Source organism: Cyanistes caeruleus, chromosome 15 (assembly GCF_971803275.1).
Source record: "Cyanistes caeruleus chromosome 15, bCyaCae1.hap1.1, whole genome shotgun sequence".
Classification (NCBI taxonomy): domain Eukaryota; kingdom Metazoa; phylum Chordata; class Aves; order Passeriformes; family Paridae; genus Cyanistes; species Cyanistes caeruleus.
This window is the reverse complement of record NC_141715.1, coordinates 6,868,449-6,893,104: the sequence shown is the minus strand read 5'-3', so window position 1 is coordinate 6,893,104 and position 24,656 is coordinate 6,868,449. Positions and strand designations below refer to the sequence as shown.

Genomic DNA, 24,656 nt, shown 5'->3' with positions numbered 1-24,656 from the left:
TCACTGTACTGACCTTCAGAGAAGGATCTCAAAGCGTTTTTGATAAGCATTGAGGAAGCATTCACTGGCCATGTTAGAAGTAAAGCAAGGGGCCCAGCCAGAGCATCCCCAGCTCTTTGCTAACCATATGAAATGGTTGGTTTTTATTTTCCCCTATGTAGTTTCCTGTGAGCTGTGTTTCTGATGGAGAGAGATGCTCCAATGCCTGTATTAGAGCTTCCTCCTTGGTTCCATCCCCATCCCCATCCCCATCCCCATCCCCGTCCTCGTCCCCATCCCCGTCCCCATCCCCGTCCCCATCCCTATCCCTATCCCTATCCCTATCCCCACTCACATGCTTGGGAGGCTATTCCTCACCTGCCTCCCAGCCTGTCTTATGGATGTCCTATGGATGGGCTGAAAGGAAGGTGAGGAGCAGCCAAGGGGGACCACTCATGACCCCAGAAGAGGAGCAGCCAAGCACTGCTCCAGGATGCACTAAAATAAGATATTTCATCAGTAGAACAGCTTCAATCTCTGTTCCTCAGATGGGCAGGCCCCTGGATAGGGAAAGGAAAATTAAAAGGTCCTTTTGGATGCTTTCACACCATGGTGGAGCTGGATGAAGGGATGGCAATGGAGAGGAGCGGAGATGTCCCCATTCTGTGCCCTCAGCTGTATCTCTGCCACTGACAACTCCTCAGGGGACATTATTTTAGACAAACGGTGCTGACGCCTTCATTGGTGCACCCAGGGGTACCAGGGGAGCCTGAGCGTTCCTTGAACTCCTAGTGATTTTTATTCGTTTGGGGAAATGCTCATGAATGCACTTGTGTCCCATTTCACAGCGAACACCTCTCACCTGCCTCACTCCCACCCTTGGCTTTGCTGTGACACAGCCACACACGCGCCGCCATCTTCCCGCCGAGGCCCGCGCCCGCCGGGGGGAGGGCGCCACCTGCCGGCCGCCGGCGGCACCGCCAGGGGCTCGCACGGAGAGGGGTCGGTGCCATGAGGGGAAGGAACTGGGAGGCAATTTGGTGGCAGAGTGACAAGGGGCTCCGGTCCGGGGATCGGTGCCATGAGGGGGAAGGAACTGGGAGGTAATTTGGTGCCAGGATGACAAGGGGCTCCGCTCCGGGGATCGGTGCCATGAGGGGGAAGGAACTGGGAGGGAATTTGGTGCCAGAATGACAAGGGGCTCCGGTCCGGGAGTCGGTGCCATGAGGGGAACGGGCGTCCGAGGTGGAGTTGGGCGCCCTTAGAAGGAGAGGGGTCCGGGGGGGATTGATGTGCTGAGGAAGAGAAGGGTCTGGGGGCTTTGGTACCATGAGGAGAAGGGGAGTCTGGGGGCTGTTACTGCCTTGAGAAAGGGCGTCCAGGAAGGGTTTGATTCCCTGAGGAGAAGGGGGGTCCGGGGGTCTCTGGTTCCCCTGCTGTGGTGGATGAAGACAGGAAGGCTGGAGATCTCCAGGGCTGACACCCCCAGGGCCGAGGTGGCAGGGAAGGGTTGTGGGTCCGGGGCAAGGGCTGGGTGCTGTGTTTGCTTCTGCCAGTGAGCTTAACCAAGGAGAATATGCAACTTCACCATGAGAAAAGCCAGAGTTTCATCCTGGATGGAAATGCCACAAGATCCAGCTGTTTCTGAGAGGATGCGGGGAAATGCAAACGGACACAAAAGTAAAAATAATAAACCCAAAATGTGCTGATGGCTTGGGCTGGGGCTGGGCTGCCCCAGGGGCACAGGTGGCCCCAGGAACCAGAGAGCAGCTGCCAGTTATGACTTTATTCATTTTCACATTTAGATATTACAACAAAACTCTTAATGACAAAGGATAACAAGTACTATAGTAGGAGAGGAAAGGAAGCAGTGTTCTATCTGGTTTGATATATAACCGTGAACTTCCAGAGACTAGACTCAACGTGAGTTACAATCACTCACATACGCTCACTGGTAGGAAAACTCACATGCAAATACCCACACATTCACCCACAGCACGCTCACACACACACAGACCATGCTTTGTACTCACACATAACCCCTGTTTTAGCCTACTTGCTTCAAAGGCAGCCCACTGAAACATTGAATGCTGCTAGAGCAACAACAGGTACCAGGCGAAAATATTGCAATATAAATGTAGTGTTACTTGATAAACAGGTTTTTCTTCAGAGACACATGTATTTGCAAGTAGGGGACCCAACACTTTGTTTTCAGGAAGGAGGAATGTCCTCTCAACACCAACACTTTGTAAAGGAAAGTGAGACTGAGCATAGAGTGGAAGCAGCCATTTTAAAGGAAGGTGATGATGATGAATAGCTTAGCTTCAATGTTGAGTTCCGTTAAGAAGCCCAAACAAAACAAAAAACAAAACAGAGAATGCATTGTGAACAGAGCAGGCACAAGTATCAAAACCTGGGTTTTAAACATTGAAATACTCCCTTGCTGCTATAGAAAGATAGACAACATTCCTGTCTCATATCTTAAAACCAAAACTGACCAGCTTCACTTCATGCTTATCTGGAGACTGTAAAAATAAAAAGCCAGAAATAATTCAAGGGAGTGGGAAGGGTTATCAGGTTTGCACATCTAATTTAAGTATACCTTTAGAGAGCAAAAGTACAATTGTCTCAACAGCTCTTCAATCTCCCACACTAGAGTTGTTCTTCATCAGCAGGAGTGTCTGAAGAGAAGCCAGCTTTTGCTCTGATCAGGCTGCATTGTTCATGCAATGCTGTTGACACAGACATAATAGGATCTGATTCCACCCCCCATCTAGATGGTGCAAGAGAGAGAAAATAAACTTCTGTGGAGTTGAATGTTCAAAAATCAGATGACACAGAAGTGTTTTCTCCAGGGTGAAGCAGGAGATCATTAACAATGGTTTTAACAACCCTTCTCCACAAGGATGCTTGTGAGCAATTTACAGCTAAACCTAGAGAAAAAGTGCAGCTGCACTGGCTGGATGTCCATGCTGACAACCAGCCTGGGCACTAAGATGCCTCTGTCACCTTTCTGATGAGGAATCCTGCCACTGCCCAGCAAATGTCATTCTTTGCTGGCACATACCTATCCCTTACATATGGTCAGGGACTTACAGCTACTTTGAAATTCCGTTTTTTTAACTGTTATTTTGTTTGTAGTCCTCTTTCTTGCGCCCTGTCTCAGATGGGGCTGTTTCCAGGCAGAGAACTTTTCATGGAGTGATGGAAACAAGAGACTCTGGATCCTATGGATGCACATCACCCAGCAAGCAGCCTGAATTTAACTCAGCTGGTCAGCACCATCAATGCCAGTGGAAACCTCTAGCAGCACAAGTCACATGCAGCCTTCCTTCTGCCAAAGGAACCACCAGTTAAAAAAGCAGGGCAAGATGAGGGCAGGAGAATTTGATCTGGCCTACACCCTGTTGGCTATCCTACTTCCTTGTCCTGGCTCTCCAGCAGCTCCTGCCAGAGGATTCTTACTGAGTCGTAACAATTACTTAAAGATGCTTAAATTCCTGGCAGCTTCAGGGGACACCAGTAGAAGTCAGGGAATTCATTGTCATAGGCAGTTTCCAATTCCACATCCTGAGCCAGTTTGGCTCAAGCTGGTCTAGCTTTGTGCCTCTCTTTTGCCATGGAAATTGCAGCCATGTCATCCTGCTGACACAAAAAGGGAGTGGAACATTGAACGAGCTGCACAGGCTTAGAGAATCTGAATGACAGGCATGCTTTTCCCATGTGTTAAATAAATCTCCCCATTACACTTGTGTGGAGAACTATAATTAAGACTTGGCAACATCTTCCATAAGGACTCACAGGCTTACGTCGGGAAACGCGTAAAACCCTCTGCTGGAAAAAAAATACAGTTTGGGAAAGCTGTACATCTGGCAGGAAACACAGTTTTACGAGTCCAAACCCTTGGCTCTGTGACAGAGGTGTGGCCCACAAGCAGTAATTCCCTGGTGCTGAGATGTCCTGGTGCACAGAGCACTGCCAGCCATGGGCATGTGGGAGATGAGATGATGACAAGCTGTTCAAATAAGCCTTTTCACCCAGACTCCTGAGGCAGTGATGTAACCGTGCTCTGTGGCTGAGCTCTTGGATTGGGAGCAGGAAGAAAGAAGTAGGTGGGAAGTGGTGAGGCAGCAGTACAGAAATCTATAGAGAGGGGCTGCGGAGGTTCCCCAGAGCTCTGAATTCACGTGGTATCCCTTAGAAACAAAGACCAAAGTGAGGAGATGTTTTCTCAGCAAATAACCGTTTCTTAATCCTCTGGACTCAGGTATGCTCTACTGGAAGCTCTGCAAAAAAAACTGGAGAGGAGTCTGCTGGGTAGAGAGTGCCTCCTTTGAATCAGGGAACTTGGGAGACAGGAAAGGTTGTGGTGCAGAACTGTCCATCCAGGAGAATCAGGGCTTGAACCCTGGCATCACTTGTGTTCAATGATGTCAACACACAAGGGCATGCAACCCAGAGCACCTTATTGCTGGAGCACTGTTCCTTCCATTGTTTCCAAAATGCTTTGCAGCAGCTTGAAAATAAACATTTCACTCCCTGCCCTTTTGATCTTTTTCCTCCCAGCAAACTATGTTTAGAAGCCAGCTCAAATTAACCTAGCTTTGCTTTAATTTCCCACTCAAGCAACAAATGATCTCAGCACCATTCTGGGAGAAGGGGAAGGCAAAAGCAGCAGACCTGTGAATAACCTGCTCCCAGCAGAGATCATAAAAGAACCTGTTTTGCACAAGGCCTGCAAAAAATTGCTGTTTATCTCACCGGAAGCACTTTAGCCATCAGCTGATGACCTACTCAGCACTAGCTGTGTTGAGATGGCTAAAATAATTCTAGTGATAAGGCAGAGTGGCCGGTTTCCCCCCCGCAGAGATGAGAGGAGTGTGGGCATTGCTTGCAGAGGAGATGGAGAGGCTGGCACCTACTCAGGATGAGCAGCATGCATGAACATTTACAAAGATCCCTCAGGATCTCTCTGTACACCTCTTTAAAATGTCCTGCTCTTGTTGTTAATACCACTGGGGATTTCTTCCCTTTGATTCTGCTCCACAGCTCAGCAGCTGACATCATGATGAGGGGAGGAGGAAGCAATCCAAGGCAAAACATTCAGGCTGCACACCAGGAAGAAACTTGAGACTAAGACAGATCTATTTATATCTGACCTGAAATGGGCTTTCTGAATGGGAAGCCGATCTGAGCGGAGGCTGGATGTTAGGCAGAAGGTGCCATAGTGCTGAGCACAGGCACCCACTCTCTGGTAGAATGCATCTGTCTGAGGTGCAGGAATAAAAGAAACATGAGAGGTGCTCTCTCCAGTTGTGGCACAGGGAAGCTGCAGCTGGAGGTGCTGCATGGTTCATGCTGTGGTTCCAAGGACATCAGTGTTCCCCATCCGATTGGGGTAGGTTCCACGTTGGTTCTGGGCATAGGTTGAAGGAGAAGCTCTGAGTGACCCTGATGCCGTGCCTGGAGGACCTTGGCCTCCAGGGCCCGGTGCCATTAGTACTGCTCGGAAAAGAAGGAAGCGTGGAGAGTGGGGGGACTGGCCCCCTCTCCAGGTGGGGTGCAGCTGCCATCCTCAGAGTGTTCCGACAGCTCCCCATATTCACTGTTGTAAAAAGTCTGGCCTCCGACTTGGGACCCGAACGATGGCCGACATCTGCCCCGCAGGTCTGACTGTTCCCCTGACAGCTCCGCGGTTCGACTGGGCCCTTTACTGCTGTGAGGGAGAGAGACACAGAGAATTAACCTTGGCACTCCTAGAAAACCTCTGTCCTGCTTAGAGAGATCCCAGCTTCAGAAAATTTCATCTTCTAATTCATGCAGCAGAGACAGAGTCAGGAATGGATTTGGACCTCCATTTCAAAGCACAAAACCAGGCCTTGCTCTAAACCCTTTTCTTTGCCCTAACCCAAATCTGCACATAACCTGGCACATTTATTTCAGCTCTTCTAGATACCTTTTGGGATACTTTCTAGATGAAGGGAAGGTTTGGGATCCCAATGAGTAGGGAGAGACAAGAGACATTGCCTTAATTGCTTCTAGACCTGGCAGGAATAACTGTGGAATAATAGAAATTGATACAAACCAACTGCCAGGATGGGGGAAAGGAAACAAAGGAAGATGATGATGATGATGTGGACAGAAATCATATGTCCCATCTCAATCAGTGCCTGACAATACCAGGCGACTGGCAAGAAATCACAAGAACGAGGACAGGGACACATTCAAGGAGAGGTTTAAGAGTAGTGTTTTCCAGGAGATGGGACACCAGGTGTAGGAGACAACAGGAAAATGCCTTAGGGAAAAGAGGACAAGGACAAGAAGCAGGAGACAGTTTGATACAAGAGCAGAAAGGCTGCAAGGCTATGGCTAAGAGAAAAGACAATGACCAGTCCAATCTGATGTTGGGAGGCAGAGGAGGTGAGGAAGAGGCTTGGGACTGGCCTTGTCTATATATGAGGTGACGTGGCTTGCTCAACACACTGTCACAGAGACAAGGTCTCAGCCTGCTCTGGCAGAGATGAGCTGCACGGGTTCTCACCCAGTTTCAAAGCCTGGGTCAAGGACATAATCATCCATAACATCCTCAGCTCTGAGAGTGCCAGCTCAACTTGCCAGACCCCATGCAGCCTGTGGGAATTCCTAAGGCCTGTCCCATCCTTGCCTTCTGTACATCCTTGATGTACAGAACATCAGGGTTCTGTACCCCATGGGTCAGGGCTGAGGGAGGAAGGTGGCAGCCACATAGCTATTGCCCATCCCATCTGCCACTGCTTGAGCAAGCTCTGATATATTTTACCAGAAAATGTCAATAAGCATTAACAGTCACATTATCACTGTCACTCCACTGTGCCTCATTATCTTAACAGGCACATTCTCATTGATGGGCACAGTTTGTATTTTTAAACCCTAGAAAACAGCAGGCTTGTCTGTTCTTCCTGTGTTTTGCCTCTCATTAAGGAGTACATGGCCTTATCTGAAAGCTGAAAGCTCCATGCAGTGCAGCCTATGGGGAGATACCAGGAGCTGCCTCCTGGTCTCACTGCATTTGGCAGCAGGGAGGCCTCAGTGACTAGGCTTAAGGAGTACCTGAATCCACCTTCTTTTCTGTGTCGGTTTTCTATCCTCTCAAATTCCTCAGATGCCAGAACCATCCCACTGTCTGTCTGATTGTCCTGGAAGGAAGCAACAGGAGTTATCAGTAATGTCCCTGTCGACTGGTCAGAGTGGGAAGGAAGGAGAAATCATTCAGGAGATGAGATCATGTGTATGTGTGATGGGGAAGAAGGGGTAGGAGCACTTTACCAGCATGCTCCATAGTTTTGCTGAATCTGATTTTCTTAGGTACCTTCTTAAAAGCAGCACATAAAAAGGTATGATTTGTGTGCTTAGTCCAGTGCCATTTTTGGGGAATAAAAAAAGAGTACTCCCTGTCTGGAAGATGTATTACCATCAAATCTGTGAGAGGTGATATTTTCCTCTGAGACTAAGGTATGACTTCAGTTCTGCTGCTAGAGGAAATATCAGTACTAGTCCAGTTCAGAGAGACATGGAGGGTCCCTTGTGCACACTGCCACATGGATCAAGATACAGGAGCTGCAGATAAGCACTCTGAGTTTATCGAGTCCTGGCAGGGTTTCAGTGTGCTTAACCAGGCTGTGTTCACAGATTTGAGAGGGTGAAGAGCAGGCTCTTCTCTGAGGTCCTTTATAGTCCCCCCATTTGCATATCTAACCTCCTTGTTTCCCGCTAAGGCAGTGTGAACTGTGCTGGAGAGAAACCCCTGTGTGCCAGATGAAGAAATGAATGTGCGTAGGACTGGATGGACCGAACAGGAATGACACAGACAGACTGACATAAAGTAGGAGTGATCTTCCTTCCACAGTCTTAACAGTAAAGGTGTCAGAAAAGACTGCCCCCTGCCCATATCCGCTCAGATGGTACTCACCGGGTGTGCTTTGTACATTGTGTGTGTCATGGGAAACTCTTCAAATGTCTTTATCCTGGATGGACACCTGATCTGATTTCCTCCCGTCAAACAACCAGGGAACGAAACACAGTTGTAGTATCTGCAAACAAAAGCATACAGTATTCAGTAAAGGCAAGAGTCAATGTCCTGAATGAACAGGACCTGAACTCAACTTCCTCACTGTGCAACCAAAGTATGCAGGGAGGAGGATGACCCAAATGGTAGATCTGGGGAGACTAATGGGGTCACCTTAGACCTCTTAACCCCATAATACTTCTGCAGAGGAGACTAGACTGACTAAATCAGGCCCCAATAACCTCTGCATATGAGATAAGCAGAAAATGTCATATAGATCCCAGGCATCAAATTATCAGTTTGCCAGAGAGGAGAGGACTTGGACTAATTGTTTGGGTCAGTTAGGAACAGATAGGATGAAGCTCCTTACATGATACTCTGGCAGCATAGCTGGAGGAGAAGAAGGAATGTGATAGGCTTACAAATCAGCACTTCCTCATGAGCAAAATAAAGTAATTTTGCTTTTATAAGCAAGAAGCTATGGCCTAAATGCTCGGGTCACTCATTATCACCTGTGATTTTCCAAACATCTGGGTTCTCCCCATATCCCTCTGGTCCCCTTACAAGTCAGGCTGCTTGCTGCCTGCTGTGCTCTCTCTGCCCTTTTTGGATGGGATTCACCTTGCTGCTAGGCTGTGGCAGCGTATCCTCATGTCAAAGTCCTCTTCATCTGAGTTTTGCTGGGCAGAGGAAGGCACCTGGGAGAAACCGTCATCTTCTGAGCTGTGAGAGTCATTCAGTGGGATGTAATCTTTCCCTTCCTGGTAGAAAGAACAGTAAATGGCCTTACAAGAAGGGGAGGACTTTCCCACAAGAAAAGGCTCCACAGGCAGAAGCTGTCAGAGCTGGGAAGGAAAATTTCTGGTTTATAAATTTTATTTCTCTAGGACAAAATATCTGGCTGGAAATTTCTGTGACCTTTGTGTTAAGTAGCTGTGAATGATGCATGGAGGTGTGTGTGAGCAGGAAAACAACTGCCCATAATAATCCCATAATTCTCCAGTTTACATGGACAGAGTACTGTGCTCCAGAGTAATGTCATTTCTGGCTTAGTCATGCCTGTACTGGGAACCAGTGCTGAAAGGTTAAAGCCAGGAACGTCAGGATGAGACAGTACTCAAGCATTTAGCTATCATTTTCTGAAAGGGAACATCAAGAAAAAGTTAAAATCAGAGCTGCACGTTCAACACAGTCAAATATCCTGGTGAGTTACCACATGGAAGTGATTAGTAATACATTCAAAGAAATCTGTATTACTGATTGCTGTAATGTAACAGTTGTTTACTTCACATGGCCCTGACATTTCAATCTGAGGACAGAGTTTCAGAAACCCTGGTCAAGTCCTGGTTTTCATTATGCAGGCGTGTAGGAGGCAGAAGTACCATGGCCTTGACTCAGCTGAAGAATTTCAAATAATCATCTGGGGATTAGGATGGAAGTACTAGAATGACGACTGAGAGGGCTTCTGCCCTGCAAGAAGCAGAGTTTTATGAGGATGCAGCTAAAAGGCTGTTGCAGAAATGAGTTCTCTAACAGCTCTGGGAAATAGACCTCTGACCCAGGAATCTCTGTGTTATTGGTGGCCTACACAAATGTATTGCAGTGACCATGGAGTCAGCTGAGGGCACAGTGAGGGAGCTGGTGATGACAGAAGAAAGAGCTGTCTAGAGCAGAGCAGGGACACAGAGAGGTTTTCACCTGCTGGACGTTTTCCTGAAGAAGGTTCCCCAGTATCTCCACAAGGTCAGAGAAAGTCGGTCTCTCCTTGGGGTCACCGTGCCAGCAACTCAGCATTATACGGTAGCTGTGAATAACAGATGCTTGTTTTACACCACAGAAATCCCCTCCTACCCCACTCCACAGCTCCCACCCACATGGTGCCCACTGGGACAGCCAGTTCCTGCACTGTGAAGGAAACCTTTTTCCCCCCCTGTACTCTGGCCAGGTGGACTTACTGGCAGGGTGTTGGTTTGTTATCCAGTTACTGTAACAGGGAGCAAGGAGCTAAGTCAGACCCCTCTGATACCCTTCAGAGCATGAAAGCAGAGTACTCATTTACAGACCCATCCCAGCATGGGCATGCAAGGACACCTAGAGAGCCATGATCAGAACCCATCTGCCTTGCTCTACAGGCAATGGCCTAGACTGAAGGATGTGTTGGCTCATCGCCTACCCCGGCTAAAGGTCTGCATCCCACAGAGGGGCCTGTTCTGCTCTATGCTGGGATCTGCTAGGTTTCTGCCCTCCCACAGAGGCCTCTGCTCTGACCAGTGCTGGAAATCCTTGAGGTTTCTGACTCACATTTCTGCTGTGGCATACTCTGGGGCTCTCATCCTGGTACCATCTTTGAGCCTCTGGCAGAACTCCTCATTGATCTGGACTCCAGGATATGGAGATGCCCCTAAGAAAGGTTCAGAGAAGGATGGGAACATGAAATGTGCCATCAGAAACCAGTCCTTTTGAGACTGCCTTTTTGAGACTCCCCTTCATCCCAGAACACGGAGAGGTCTGGTCACTACCCATACACAGCCCAATCCTTAGTGCTGCCTGAGTCAGGCTTCTCTGCCTCAGTGAGCTGGAGGCCATCTCTGCATGCCTGTGTCCCCACCACTCTGTTCACGGGTGGATATGGCCTCCATATTTTATTTATCTACACCAATGTTGCTTCCCATCAGTCCTTAGATGTGCTTCAGAATGTCCTGCACAGACTCACCCACAAACTGCTATGTCGGTAGAGGTGTCTCCCTCAGCAGCATGAGACCCTCATTAGCACTCACCTAGTGAGAAGATTTCCCAGAGAAGGACCCCAAAAGACCAGACATCACTCTGGGTAGTGTAGACCTTGTCAAAGATGCTTTCTGGAGCCATCCACTTCAGTGGGAGACGGGCCTGCATGAGCGAGAGGCAAGGCACAAATGTTCAGTTGGGAACATGTCCCAGGACAGCCTTTCTTGTAGAAAAGGGATGAAATGGATGGAAGGAAATCAGAACCAAAAGCCCAAGTCCTCTCTCCATGGAGGAATTGGTTAGGTCAGAAACATTGGAAGGGGGATGAAAGAGCATAAGGAAGAGTAAGTTAATGACAGGCTGAGGGGCAGAAGGAAGGAGACAGAGATCTGCTGGTGGAGGAGGACAGGATGTGTCATTGGTCCAATGGCTTCTTGTCCCACCCATGCAAGTAATTTCACTCCTGCTTTTTCATCTTTTCACCATAGGGGTCTAATCTGTAAAAGGCTTGAAAAAATGGCACTCACGCTGCCTTTCCTGACATAGTCGGGGTCCTTGTAGATGTCCCTGGCCAGGCCGAAGTCACAGATCTTTACCACGTTGTTTTCTGACAGCAGGATATTGCGAGCTGCCAGGTCTCTATGGATACACTGAGGGCACACAAAGAGGAAGGAGCAAAATAAGAGGGAGAGAAACCATAATCAGAAAGTGTACAGCATTTCCCTTCCCCCATAAGCCTGAGCTCTAATGGGGAAATGGTAGAAAAGGGAAGAAGCTAAAGATAAAAATTTCAAAAAGGGATTGTTAAGGAGAGGTTGAAATGCAAGAGAACTGATTTCCCATCTTTGTGTACACACGTCTTTCTCAGATTTCCTAAGGAGTGTGAGGCAGATCACTGAATCTCCCTGTGTGTCACCTGAAAGGTGGCTGTAGTCAGGTCTTTCTCATCCCTCTTATGCACAGAAGCTCAGGTGAGCAAAGCCTGAACCTACCTTTCGGGATGCCAGGAATTCCATGCCACGTGCTACCTGGAAGCTGTAGCAGATGAGGTCTTCCATCGTCAAGGGACTTTGCCACAAGTCATCCACTGTTCAGAAGTAACAGAAAATGATTAGACAATTGGTGATCTGTTGTCCTCTTTGCTTCTTTCCAGGAGTGCAGGACACAGCCAGTTTTTCAGTGAAATACAGTTAGTCCTCAGTCCTAACTGGAGTAATCGGCTCCCCTCTAAGATTTTCTGCTTAGGTGGCAGAAGGCACAAGGCAGGAACCTACTCAAGTGTGAGGAGAAAGAGTCCAGCCTCCAGCACATGTCAGTGAGACAGAGTTGTAGGGAACAGGACTGGAAGGGGTTTTGAAGGTCAGCTCATTATTTCTGTCCTAGGGAGGACTCAACAAGATCCCCCTCAGTTCTCTTTTCTTCAGGCTAAAATATCCAAAGGGATTTAATTCTCCTTTCTGGGTTTCTGGTGTCTATTACAAGAGACAACAGATGATACAATAGCCCTGCTCAGGGAATTGCATGCAACAGTGCTCGGTTCCAAGGCTGGTTTCCTGCTCCTCACTGATATTCCCTGCCCATTCCCCACGCTAGCCAAGTCTGGCATAGTTTTGATGGTCCAGGTGAGGAGCTGCTGCCAAGGCTGGAGTGTTACCTTCCTGGATGGGCAGTGCTGTGCGGCTCTTGTGCATTAGGAAGCGATGGAAGATGGCGCTGTCACTGGTCCCAGAGCGGCTCCTCCTGTCTGCTCTCACAGCCTCCACGATGGACTGCACCTGAATACGCAGCCTGGGAGACTTCTCCTGGCAAGGGACCAAACCAAGACCCTCATCAGGCAATGCATGCTGTAACCCCTGCACCCATGAGCTGCACAGTCTCTTTCCTGTTCATAAATTGTAATTCTGGCCTGGAAGCATCTACCATTGCAGGAAAAGGGACAGAGGGTATCTTTGTCACATTGTCAGAGTATGGATTAGGCTGCACATCTTCCTTCCCTAGACATGGGACAGGTCCCTAGTGGCAAAGGAATCTACTCACCCTGTAAGGACTGAATCCTTCCCTCTTAGTCCGCAGGTAGTTGGAGAGGTTTCCATACTTGCAGAACTCAACAATAACCATGAGTGGACCTGGTGAGAAGAGACCAAAGGTTAGGGCAAGAGGTAAGGGCTTGAGTTGGTCACAATTTGCCACAACTTGTGTTATGTGCAGCCATGCTGAGCTGTGACATTTGCTCCAAATGCACACAAACACAGTAATAACTTCTCCACAAGTCCCTGTGATCACACAAGTGGACGGCAAAAAGACACAGGGGACAAGCTCTGATTTTTAGGAGCAGGAACAGCCTGCTACCCTGGGATATTTACCATTTGGTTTGGTACAGGCACCCAGCAAATTCACCACGTTGAGGTGATTCCCGATGTGAATGAGGATCTTCAGCTCTGACATCAGTGCCTTGTGCTCACTTGCAGTAGCTCCCTCTGGAAACACATGAACCATGTCATGACACCTTCTCACAGCTTTTCATTCCTCCTCACCACCCTTCTCTAGCAGTGTGTTAATGTGAGTCTTGCTGTGACCTCAAAGCCTTGTACATTTTGTTATTGCATGTTCCCACATGAAATGTGGAGCCTTGTCTGGAGATCCCAGGATCCCTGCTGTAACACGTAGGGTGCTCTCTGTAAGTGCAGGGAACCCAGAACAAAGGACGACACAATCTGTGCCCAAGAGATTTTTCTTTATGATAGCTGTGCAGTGGAAAACATCACTTGAGACTTTCACTGGGATGCACCTGTTTGAATCTCTGCCCTTTTGGCCTCCAAACAGAGATAACGAGCCATGAAACAATTTGAAAGAAAATTAGGAACAAAAGACATCTGATTCTTTTTATCACAATTGAAGATAGGAGCTGTCTCAACTCAAATTCAGATACCTTTTGATGATTCCTCTTCAATAGAAAACATAGTGTCATGCTCCTGCCATCTCTCTGTACCACATCTTCTCTCAAGTGTCCAATTCACATCAATTCTTGACCCTTTGTTTTACCCTCAGGGTGTATTTTCTGGTTTCTGTGCCTTTTTCATACTTCTCAGCCTCCCCATATGCATTTTGATTTACTTGAGAGTTTGAAAATTTAGCCTGAGAGACAGAAGTACTCTCTTGAGCTGCAGCTGATGGCCAAGTGAGAGCCTTGCCTCAAAGAAATGTAAAGCAACCTTGCACATCAAGCTCCCCTCTGCTGTGCAGATGACCTGTACACTTAAAACAGTAAATACTGTTCAGATGAGCCATGACACAATTTCTATGTACAGGCTACTTCTGGCCAGAGACTGCCTCAGTGTTTTGTTTGGTGCCAAATTACAGAATAATGTTTTGGATCCCTTTCTGAAAGCATGGCTATAAAAGTTCAAAATCAAACTCTGGATAGACCAGGTTTTCGGTGCAAAGCCAATTTAGCCCTCAGAGATGGATAAGAGCTGCAACCTGCTTCCTTACCCAGCTCTGGATCTGGCCCATAAACACAAAATACAGGCACATTTGGAAGAAGGCAATTGGGAGCCACACTTTCTTCAGTGACATGCCAAAGAGGGGATTTGGATTCTTGTTCATCCTTTGAGACAGATTGCATTCTTTGCCTTTGCAGACAGCTAAATTTCCTTGAAAGACTTCCCAAGTCTTTGCTGTCTGTTCTGCCTCTTCAGCTTCCCAGTGCAGCTGAATGGAGCCAAAGAGGATCAACTGTGTTGAGGCTAAGAAGCCATTGTAGGCCAAGAAGCCATTGAAAAGACAGGCATTTACAGGGTGAATGTTCCTTGAAAGGTGCCTCATTCATTGCTGTCTACACACATTTCATGTTTTGTTTCACTGTTCACATACCTTTCAGCATTTTGACGGCTACAGTCTCACAGCTGTTACTTTTATTGATCCCAAATGCTGAGGCTTCCACCACCTTCCCAAAGGCACCATGACCCAGGACTTTACCTATGGACAAGAAGAGTAAGTGTGAAGAAAGGCAGATGCAGAAAAGGCAGAATAGAATGAAGCAAAACAAAAATCCCAACAGGAAATCATGGGAAGAAGAAAGAAAAAACATCATAAAGGAAAAGGAAGGAGTGGAACATGTGCCCTTTCAGGTGGCTGCTTGCTGTGTTGGTGAGAATAAGAGAAAGGACGATGGGAGGAACTGAGACAGAGCTGGCATGGACAAAGCAGAGGAAGGAAATTGCCATGAAGAAGTGAGGGCTGCTTGTTGCCCTCGAGCAACAAGTTGTTGTGTGTGGGAAAGGTAAATGACCCGTTGCAACACAGCAGCCAGGACTAATGTCACTGCTCTGTGCATCAAAGGTAGTCTGCCGCCCTTTAAACTCTGCCAGACAGAGGGAAGAGGCTGCAGGTAGGTGTCTTAACATGAGAACAATAATGGATGCAATCCTGAACCTGGGCTGTGAACTGGGCTGTTCTGTCCAGACTCCCACTTGAAAAATATGGGGATGTGTTTTAAACCATGCCCAGGGGTCTTCTGTTTTCAGTAATACCTGTATAGATACACTAAGGAACTCTGTGCTTACAGTTGGCTCAGGCCTGTCTACAGTCAGACCTTAAAAGATTTCCCAGGCACAGCTGGGCTTTAGGGACAGCCTGGGGAAGAGGATGGGAAGCCTGAGGCAGAGAGAAAGCATTAAATACACAGAGGTGTGTTAAGACACCTGAAGAGTGAGTTTGTAGGGCTGGTGGGAAGCCCTGGCTGCAGCATGAAGGGAGGCAGGGGGTCTGGCTCACCTAAGCGCAGGCGGTCTCGTGGGAACTCCCACTTGCTGGAGTCATAGGGCAGGTACTCGCACTGCTCCTCCAAGGGCACCTCGCCAGGGTCCATGATGATGGAGAGGTAGCCTGTTTTGATGTCTGCGTGGGCCGGCTGCAGGAACCAGCCAATACAAAGGGTCAGGAGGTACCCTCCCTGCCCGGGGAGCTAACTTCCAGATGTGATTTGGATTCTTTGCCTGCCTTGACTTGCTACCCCCTCAAGCAAAGGCCATTCCCCATCACCTCCTTTACCACAGCCCTTAGCACCCTGTCCTTGGCAGTGAGAGCACTGGAAGCATCACTCAATGACCGCCCTTTAGCAGGAGTTGTCATGCAGCCCCACATCACAGCACTGGTGTTGCCCCAAGCCCTGATATGCCACCCCCCTGCCTGAGGCAGTGACCGTCACGTACCCTTTTGATGTTGCAGAAGATGAGAATAAGTAAGATCCAGAAGAAAACAGCAATAACTCCAGTCCCAATCAGGATGACAATCTCCACATTGGTCCTGTCATCAGAGCCTGTGGGAAGGGAGGGAAATCAAAGCTTCAGAGATTCCCATTCCATGCTCCAACTCAGCCATTCCTTATGGCCTGCATCAGAATGTGGGGTGATTGGAGACATGTTTGCCTGAACTAAACATGCTCTAGACTACAGATCCTCCTGTGAGAGCACCATGACACCAGCAAGGCCAAGGAGCTTTCACTGCCTCCCACTGTCACAGGGAAGATGCCTGGGAGCTTGGCCATAACTCCTGTTCCATCCCTTCACATCCCCAGGGGTGTTGTGGCTGCTGGTACCTTCCACGGAGACGCTGGCTGAGGAGTTCACACAGCCCTTTGCATTGCAGACGCTGCACAGGTAGAGCCCAGCATCCTCCTCCCTCACCCTCTGAATGCTCAGCCTCTGGTTGAAGTCTGCCAGGTCAATCCCTGTAAGGCACAGAAGGATGTGGTGGTCACTCACAGGGAGGGAAGATTAGTACACTGAACTCAGGCTCAAAATAAGGCTCGTATTTTTTGGCTGATTCATTTTAGATGGCAGAATGATATTGCACCAGCTGGTAGAGGCTCTTTTCTTGATGGCCCCAGAAATAACCTGGAGGGGCCTTCCCCAGGCAGTGTACGGAGGGTAAAAATCCCTCACTGAATGTGCTGAATAGGGACAGTGCCCAGACAGTCCAGCTGGTGTGTCAAGTTCTGCTCCAGCTTCAGAACCTGTTCCTTTCCCCTCTGCAATCTGCCTGGATCCTTTGCACGTTCCTTCCATGAGATCTGGGTCAGTCCCTGCATAATCAGATGCTGAGCACTGGGCTGAGAGTAAGAACATGAATGATTTCTCTCTCCCTGCTCTCCAGCTGAATGTGCACAAGCACAGACAATGTTGAGCCAGGCCCTAGGGCACAGACTTGGCCAGTGAGACTGCATCAAATTAGGACAGAATGTGATTAAAACCAGGATCTGGCTGATTCAGAGAATGGGTGCCTTTATTAGGGCATAGCAGCTCCCAGAACCCAGCAGTATTCAGCTCTCCTGCTGCTGGACATACAGCCCTGCCTGTGATCTACCCCCAGCCCACTGTACCTGACACTTCTTCCACCAGTTTCTCATCTTTGTACCAGCTGATTTCAGGAACGTGGTTGCCGTCCACCTTACAGCGCATCTCTATGGAGTCGCTGACGTTCACCCAAATGTCTGTCAGGTTCTGCTTGAGGCGGGGGATCTCCAGGGCTGGAGGAGCAGCACAAAGAGGAGGAGGGGAAAACGGGAAACTGATTGATCAAAAGAATATCTGTGTTCCTGGGGGGCTTTGGGTGTCTGACCCCTGCTGAAGGGTGTCTTGAGAACCCAGGTGCCCTGCCTTTGCCACCTTGAGTTTAACTTGCTTGTGTGGCTTCCCCTGGGGATGGACTGGGAAGCTGATGGCAGCAAGAGCACCAGCTCTCCTCTGTCACTCCCGCCAGCCCTGTGGACCCTCACCCTGCACAGAGATGTATTTCTTATGGCAGTGTTTCTCCCGAGTCTTCCTGTTCTGCACCTCACACACATAATCTCCTTCCTCATCCAGGGAGATTTTTGGGATGGTGAGCAGCAAGGTCGCATCGTTGGAGTCGGGCTGGAAGCGCAGCTCCCCCTGCATCTTGGTGGCATAGTGGTGGACGTTCTTACAGTCCAGCACGAGGGGGTTGCCCTCTTCATCGTGGAGCTTGGAGAGGTTCAGCCGATACCACTGCAGGTTCTCATAGGTGTAGTTGTCTGCATTGCAGCTCAGCTGTAGGTCCTGCCCCTCTATGGGCTCTTCTGAGGGCTGGGACTCAATCTCGAACCCATCTGGAATGGCTTTCAGGAAGGAAATGAACATGTGAATGAGTTTTCATGGCTGAGCTGCCAGACACAATGAAATTGTCTCCTTGGGCTCAGCTCTCGGAGATGTGCCTGTCCTCAGCCAGGGTAAAGGAAACCACTGTAAACCAGAACTGTGACATGCAAACTGCTGGCAACCACAGCTTAAATCCAGCAAGTGCTATGGGATATGCTCAAGTCCCATGGTTAAATTAAGATGAGATTACAAATGAAACAAGCCAGCGACGTCGGAATTAGGCTGTTACTGCTCCCAGCTCAGCTGCAGCATTCTGGTTTGCACACATGCTCACCTTCACATGGGCAGGCAGTGACACAGAGAGCATTACTGAAGCAGTGACTGAAGATGTTAATCTAGTTTCACAACAGCTGGTGGCTCTGACAGCACAGGTACTACCACAAGAGCCATGAGCCCAGCCTTCTGGGCTGGGAATTTTACTATGGAATTCTAATTCCATAGGATAAGTTTTTCCTGTTCCCTTGCTGGGCTCCCTGTCTCAGCAGACAGGGACAAGCTCCAGTCAGGACGGGTTACTACTGGCAGGAGGCTCATACAGCCCCTTATGGGCCATGACTCCAGCCCACACCGCTGGGCTCTGGTTCCTACAAAATCAACTTCCTACCACCACCAAAATCCCGTGGGATCGCTGCCGGGGGCTGGGGCCAGCGGGACCTGGCCTGGGATAGGGTCGGGCGGTGCCACTAGAGGATGCTCTTGGACCAGACACATCCCCAGCCCAGGGAGCTACCTGCGCCAGCGGGATGTCCCCAGCCCAAGACCTGCCCAGGACCTGCCACGACTAGGAACAGGCAGTGCTGGCTCATTCCCAGGTCTGCCTGACAAACTCTGCCTGTGCTATCAGCTGCCAGGGCTTCAGACATTTGCTACCCAGCAGAGCTCTGGGGTAGCCCGGCTTTCCTGCTGTCTTTCCAATTATTGTTAAAGATCCTAACTGTGAATGGCAGGACCTGACATTTTGAAGCAGAGAGTTTGGCTGGTGCAGGTGGGAGGGGTTTTACAGTACTCACTGGTCACATAGAAGTAGATCAGCCGCTCATCTCGGCCCACTTTGTTAGAGGCAATACACTTGTACATGGCTGAGACATTGGCCTCCTGGATGGCCAGTTTGCTGACTGTCTGATGGGGGAAGAGAACATAAGGAGGAGTTAGGAAGAGCATCAGGGAAACAAAGTAGGGTCACTGCTGCTCTCTGGCAGGTGGAAAAGCCCCCAACAGCTGTTGTTGCATAACCCTGGGAAAGGGTTATGCAAAAACAGACCCTTATTCTACAGCTCTTTGTGCATTTCAACCTTTATCCATTGTCTCTACCAACAACAACATGATTTTATTCCAAATCTCTGGATCTTTTTATGGAGTCCAGTCAGTATAAATGCCTCTCCATGGGAGCAAACTTCTTGTTAAGCACCTCAGGTCACAATGGGGACAGTGCTCAGCAAGGGGGACAGTAACATGATGCAGGGCTGAGGGGATGGTTAAGCTCCTGACAAGCTTTATTTATAACACTGGGAAGAAAGGGAAAGGACACTAGGGCTTTGATTCCCTGAGCCCTTTGCAGTTAAGTGACTACTTAGTGTCCCACAGGGTTCAGTGGAATTTATGGGTACTTATAGAGCTGCAAGCACTCCTTTTACTCATAAGGAGAAATCAAACCTGTGAAAACATCCCAGCTCTCATCCCTTCAGGAATAGCTGTCATCTTTCTTTGAATTCCAAGTGTACATAGATACTGTCCTAAAAGCTTCCTCATCTCTCCCTCTAGCAAGACATGATTAAGACTGGGCAAACAGCCAGGCTGTCATCCTGGGAGCATGGACCCAGAGGATGCTGCCTCCAAATAAGCCAGGAAAAGCAGCTGGGGAATAAGGCTGCTATCCTCCTCCTCCTGGCTCACACAGCACATGTGTGAGTTAGCAAATGTGTTACAAGCACTCCCCTTAGAGGAGACTCACAGTTTGAGGCTCCAGTTTAAATGACAAGTTAAACACATGCAGAAACCCCTCTAATGAGATGAGATGCTGTTTAAATTGCAAAATGCACATGTTCCTACAGGGGAATTTCTTTGCCTTTACATCCCATAGACTTTGGGAAGCATTTCCGTTCTGAGGGGCAATGTATTGAGGTTGTGTTAACCAGAAGGAACAGGCATTCATTCAGTGCATACTCAACACAGCTGAAGTGACTTTATTACTGGTACTTTTGTGCATTGCCTTTTCCGTTTCTTGGGGTTATACATACAACCAGAGTGACCATATTACTGGCACTTTTGTGTGCAGCCTTTCCTGTTTCTTGGGGATTTTCCTTCTAATCTGCAGTGTTATGTTTGAGTTGGGGTTTCTTGATCTGACATCATCCTGCTGCCTGCAGTGCATGGCACATCCTGTGGCTCATTCTGGACATTACAGATGGAATAAAAACCAGGAGGATGGTAAGAGAAGACAGGTAGAAAGGACAACAAGAGAGAGAAAGCATATTTTAGGATGTAGCATCCCACTGTAAATGGAAGAACTCTTTTCTCTCAATGCTCTTGCACATCCGTGGGGATGCACAACCTAAGTTGAAGCTCCAGGACAATTACAACCGAACAGTTGGAATGAGAAAGACTGAGGAATAGGAGAAATAAAATGGGGAAAAGAGGGAAAGATCAAAAAGAACCAATACAAATGCATTCCCTCATATAGAGAGTCCCTCACTCTCCCTTCAGCTGCTCTGGTAGGAGAATCATCTGCCCTTGCCACCCTTTTGGCGGAGTGATGAACTCCCGGCCAGGCCAGGGGACAGGAAGTGCCTTTAGAGGTGTGTAGGAAAACAGGAAGTGACTTTCGGAAACAGGGGCCCATTTGTTTGTTCTGCATCCCTCTGTGAGCGGCTGGTGCCCGACACCAGTGGGGACAGGAACCTCGTCATGGTGCAGACCTGACACTCATGGCTGCCCGGGAGACAGAAAGAAACAGGCTGCAAGCAGGTCACACACTGCAACGAGGGAGAGATTTTCCTTCCAGAGAGGAAATGCTGTGATGGAGAAGTGGCTTTGTGGAGCACACATTGCTCCCACTCACAAAGCTGCAGAGTGATGCTCTGGAATGGATGCCAGCTTCTCCAAACCACCCTCACCCTGCCAGGATGAGGACAGCTGGATGAAATGCCCCACCAGACACATGTACCTTCCCAAGGCCAGAGATTTCCTGGTCAGTTTGTGACTCCTTCTCTCCTGCCAAGGATGCTCTGCAGGATTTGGTTCTCAGAATTCTTGCAAAATGCTCAGAAATGGCCATGGAAGCCCCCAGAGCAACTGTCCTACATGTCTTCCCTAGCTGGATGCCTTGTGTTCAATTACAATCCATGAAATCCCTCCTGTGCAGCCAGCTCCAGTGGGAGCCTCTCTGGACACAGGGTAATTTCTCAAAGATGACAGCTCTCCCTCGCCCTGGGGCTGCCTGGTACTGCGGAGCCCCAGGGCCAGGAACTGCCACTGATGGTTTACTTTAGAAGCAGAGGTGTGAAGCCCTTCCCAAATCTGTCTCTGCCAGGCCCCTTTCCAGGCCACTTTTCCTGGATGATTGCAAAGGAGTCCCGTGCCTGTCTCCAGATCCCTGTCCCAGGACAGGTTTGGGATACAGCCTCACCTTGTTCCGCCCCTCCACAAACTCCACCCAGGTGTCAATGCTCTCGATGGGGTTCACAGCATCCTGCCTTGACACGTCTTTCCAGTCCTTGCACTCGGGCATCCGATCCCGCTGATGGCGCCTTGCTGCTCGGTGCCTGCTATTGCTAATCCAGCAGCCAGGGACAAGCAGGAGAAAGAGGGGAGAGACAGAGAGAAAATTAGCTGGGAAAAAGGCAGCAAAAGCAGCTTTGTGTCAGAGAACTGATGGCCCTGTGCAATAACTCTGCAAAATTTCCTGAGTCTTTCAGTTACACAATTTTGATGTGCTTTATAAGGATGCCTTGCAACCACCAGTGAGGCGAAAATTTGTAGATGTGAAAATTGAGGCAGGGAACAGATACAGGTGTCTTGAGCAATGTCTTCACCCACAGGCCTGGGGATTCATCTTTCCTTGCTAAGGGTGGAGAAAGGCAGGGGTGAAGTCGATTCACATGTGCCTAGGAAAGCTCATTTTGCTCAGCCCCAAGGCCTTAAAGTCCTGCTGGGTCCAAGAGTCAGGGGTGTCACTGACTGGCTGGTGCTGGCCTAGAGAGCAGATGGTGCAACACACAAGGGTGCAGCACCCAGGGGTGCTCCTGCTGCCCTCAATTCAGCAAAATCCAGGAGAGAAATCTCCCAGGAAGAGGTGCTGCTGGTGTCTCACAGGGGAATGATGGTACCTCTTCAGACTGAGACAGGCTGGTGGGGAGAAGTGTCCAAATCTGTCAGGGACCTTGGATGCTGCAGCCTGCAAGATGCTTTTGAAATGTGGGTTGGGGTGGAAGATGGGAGGGTCTGTCCAAAAACATGGCTTGGGATAGAAGGGAGAGGCTTTGGGTAACAGGGAAGGAGAGGGGAGCTGAGGGCCCAGGAGCTGTAGCAAAGGTATGTGCTGGCAGTGTAGGGCAGAGCACTTGGCGGGGCAAACACACTGGTGAGCTGTGTAAACAACAGGAAGCTAGAAAGAAGCCTCCTGCATCCTCTGGAGCTGTGCTAGGCAGAAATATGGTGGCCTTGAGAGACAGTGCTCATAATTCACGGGCCCCTCTGCTTCCTGACAGGGCCACAGTGCACTTGCATGCAATGGAAAGCTCTCTGGCGTCCCTGGCTTGGCAAAAGCCTGCACAGGGCTGCAGGACCTGGCTTCCTCCAGGCACCCTGATGTCCTCCACCCTGACTGCTCTGGCTACAACTCCAGAGCATCCCTTTTCCTTCTTCCAGTGAGGCTGTCATTAAAAAATGCCACTGCAGACCTGCCTGATGCCTGATCCCAGGGCATGGGCAGTGGGTCTGCACCTTTCCTGCCTACCTAGTGCCCTGCTGGCAAGTCATCCCAGCAGCTGGTAGAGATCTGGCACTTCCCCGGGGTTCAGCAATTCTTCCCCACAAACAGCAGCTGCCTATGAGCACTTTAATTCCCAGAAGATAAAAGACATAAAAGCCATGGGGACCTCAGGACAGGAATGGTGTGAGCCCCAGCTGCTGTCTTGGGGTTTTTCCAAGGGGCTGTGATAATTTCTCCTGAAATCTGCCTCAGTTTCCTCATTAGCAGCACAGTGATCAGTGGTTTCATTGCAGGTGCTGTGAGGTGTGGCTGGGCCATGGACATCCACTGACACATGCAGGTGGCTGAGGATGCAGAGGATGCTGTGGAAGCTGTTGATGTCTGGGACCAGCCAGCCTGGGCAAAACTCCCACACAGACAGCAAGTGTCTCCACTCTGCCTTCCCACAAGGTGCCATGTTGTGGGTGGAGAGCAAAAGCAAGACATGGTTGGGGGCACAGCCATGGTCGCAAGAAGCTCATAACACCACAATGATGGCCTGACAAGACACAAGTGTTGGAAGAAATGGCACTTACAGGCTGCGTCGGGAGAACATCCGACAGGGCATCCATGGCCTCCACTGCCACTGGATCACCTCTGGTGCTGGGATGCCATAGACAGTGCAGGTGAGGGCCTGGGGGCTCCTCTTGGAGTAGATGCTTGGGGAAGAGGCTTCTTTCTCATGGATGCGTGGAGGAACTGCAAGGATCAGAGTGACATTGTGAGCAGCAGCTGCAGGCTCAGCCACTGCACCCCCAGGCCTGGCACAGCTCTCCCCAGACCCCCTTATAGCAGCCAGGGCACTACAGCTCTCTGGCTCCCTCAAGCAGATTCAAGTGACATTCTTTCTCCTTTCTCTGGTGAGTGGAACTGTCTGGATGCTGCAGGGCTCAAATTACAGGGCCACAGATCCTGCTGGAGACACATCTCCAGGCAGCAGTGCCCTTCCAGTACTTTTTTAGCTGGCATCTGTTTTCTGCATGACTGGGACCAGTTTCTGCTGTGAGAAAGCCCCACAGGGACTTCCCACATAGAGGAACTACTCCAGATCAAGATCTGTGTGGCAGCTGCCCTGCTCCCAAGTCCGCATCAGTCAGGGTCACCCTCAGCAGCATCTCCAACTGCAATCAGGAAGTGGCCCAAGCAATGACATATCCTGCCCAAAGTGAGGGAGGAACAAAATCGTGCCATGGGTGAGGAAGAGATGATGTAGGTACCAACTGCTGTAGGACAGCAATGGGGACTTGGTCCTGGAGCAGCCCAAAGGCTGGGCCCATGGCCTCAGCACTCTCCCCCCACTCCAGCCCCAGCCTGCCCTTACCATTGACGACCAACTGGAGGCTGATGTGCTTCTCCAGCCCCGCCAGCCTGTTCCGCAGAACCAGCGTGTATGTCCCAGCGTGCTGCTCCGACACATCCTTGATCTGCATTGAAGATTGAGATTGCTTGGGAATTAGCTTTCCATCCTTGTACCTGCGGGGAGGCAGAGAGAAAATGCAGCCATGGGGAGGAAGTGTCCCACTGGCAGCTGGGCAAAGGGTTTGCTGGTCCCCACAAGAGTGCAGTCAGGGTGCCCCTTGCTAGCACTGAGGACCTCTCTGGAGAGACCCCTGGGCCTTCCCTGGACCCAAGTTATGGGTCTGCACATTGTGTCATATGGATGTGTGTGGGGTTGGGGGTGTTGTAGCTCTGCCCTGAGCAGTGAGCTTGTGCGAAGCTCCCATGTCCAGTCAGCTCTGATGGAAGTGCAGCATGATGA

The 24,656-nt window shown here is 49.6% G+C and overlaps 1 protein-coding gene across 3 annotated transcripts in view; it reads right to left on the bottom strand.

The window, feature by feature from the left end:
- Positions 1 to 1,750: 1,750 nt before the first annotated feature.
- Positions 1,751 to 24,656, bottom strand: part of FLT4 (fms related receptor tyrosine kinase 4) — a 57,711-nt gene continuing 34,805 nt past the window's right edge. The window contains exons 9-30 of one of the 3 annotated variants that reach the window (XM_086851457.1): positions 24,219 to 24,370; positions 23,434 to 23,596; positions 21,554 to 21,698; positions 18,939 to 19,047; positions 17,529 to 17,888; positions 17,133 to 17,279; positions 16,350 to 16,481; positions 15,964 to 16,070; positions 15,527 to 15,662; positions 14,624 to 14,728; positions 13,114 to 13,227; positions 12,788 to 12,876; positions 12,405 to 12,552; positions 11,743 to 11,837; positions 11,278 to 11,400; positions 10,801 to 10,912; positions 10,325 to 10,424; positions 9,722 to 9,827; positions 8,645 to 8,784; positions 7,928 to 8,048; positions 7,069 to 7,154; positions 1,751 to 5,695 (exon numbers count right to left, since the gene is read on the bottom strand). In XM_086851457.1, the coding sequence (XP_086707583.1) occupies positions 5,476 to 5,695; positions 7,069 to 7,154; positions 7,928 to 8,048; positions 8,645 to 8,784; positions 9,722 to 9,827; positions 10,325 to 10,424; positions 10,801 to 10,912; positions 11,278 to 11,400; positions 11,743 to 11,837; positions 12,405 to 12,552; positions 12,788 to 12,876; positions 13,114 to 13,227; positions 14,624 to 14,728; positions 15,527 to 15,662; positions 15,964 to 16,070; positions 16,350 to 16,481; positions 17,133 to 17,279; positions 17,529 to 17,888; positions 18,939 to 19,047; positions 21,554 to 21,698; positions 23,434 to 23,596; positions 24,219 to 24,370 (3,010 nt within the window). In that variant the 3' untranslated portion in view covers positions 1,751 to 5,475. The remainder of the gene's footprint in view (positions 5,696 to 7,068; positions 7,155 to 7,927; positions 8,049 to 8,644; positions 8,785 to 9,721; positions 9,828 to 10,324; positions 10,425 to 10,800; positions 10,913 to 11,277; positions 11,401 to 11,742; positions 11,838 to 12,404; positions 12,553 to 12,787; positions 12,877 to 13,113; positions 13,228 to 14,623; positions 14,729 to 15,526; positions 15,663 to 15,963; positions 16,071 to 16,349; positions 16,482 to 17,132; positions 17,280 to 17,528; positions 17,889 to 18,938; positions 19,048 to 21,553; positions 21,699 to 23,433; positions 23,597 to 24,218; positions 24,371 to 24,656) is intronic. The other 2 variants (XM_086851458.1, XM_086851459.1) reach the window with 2 other exon arrangements.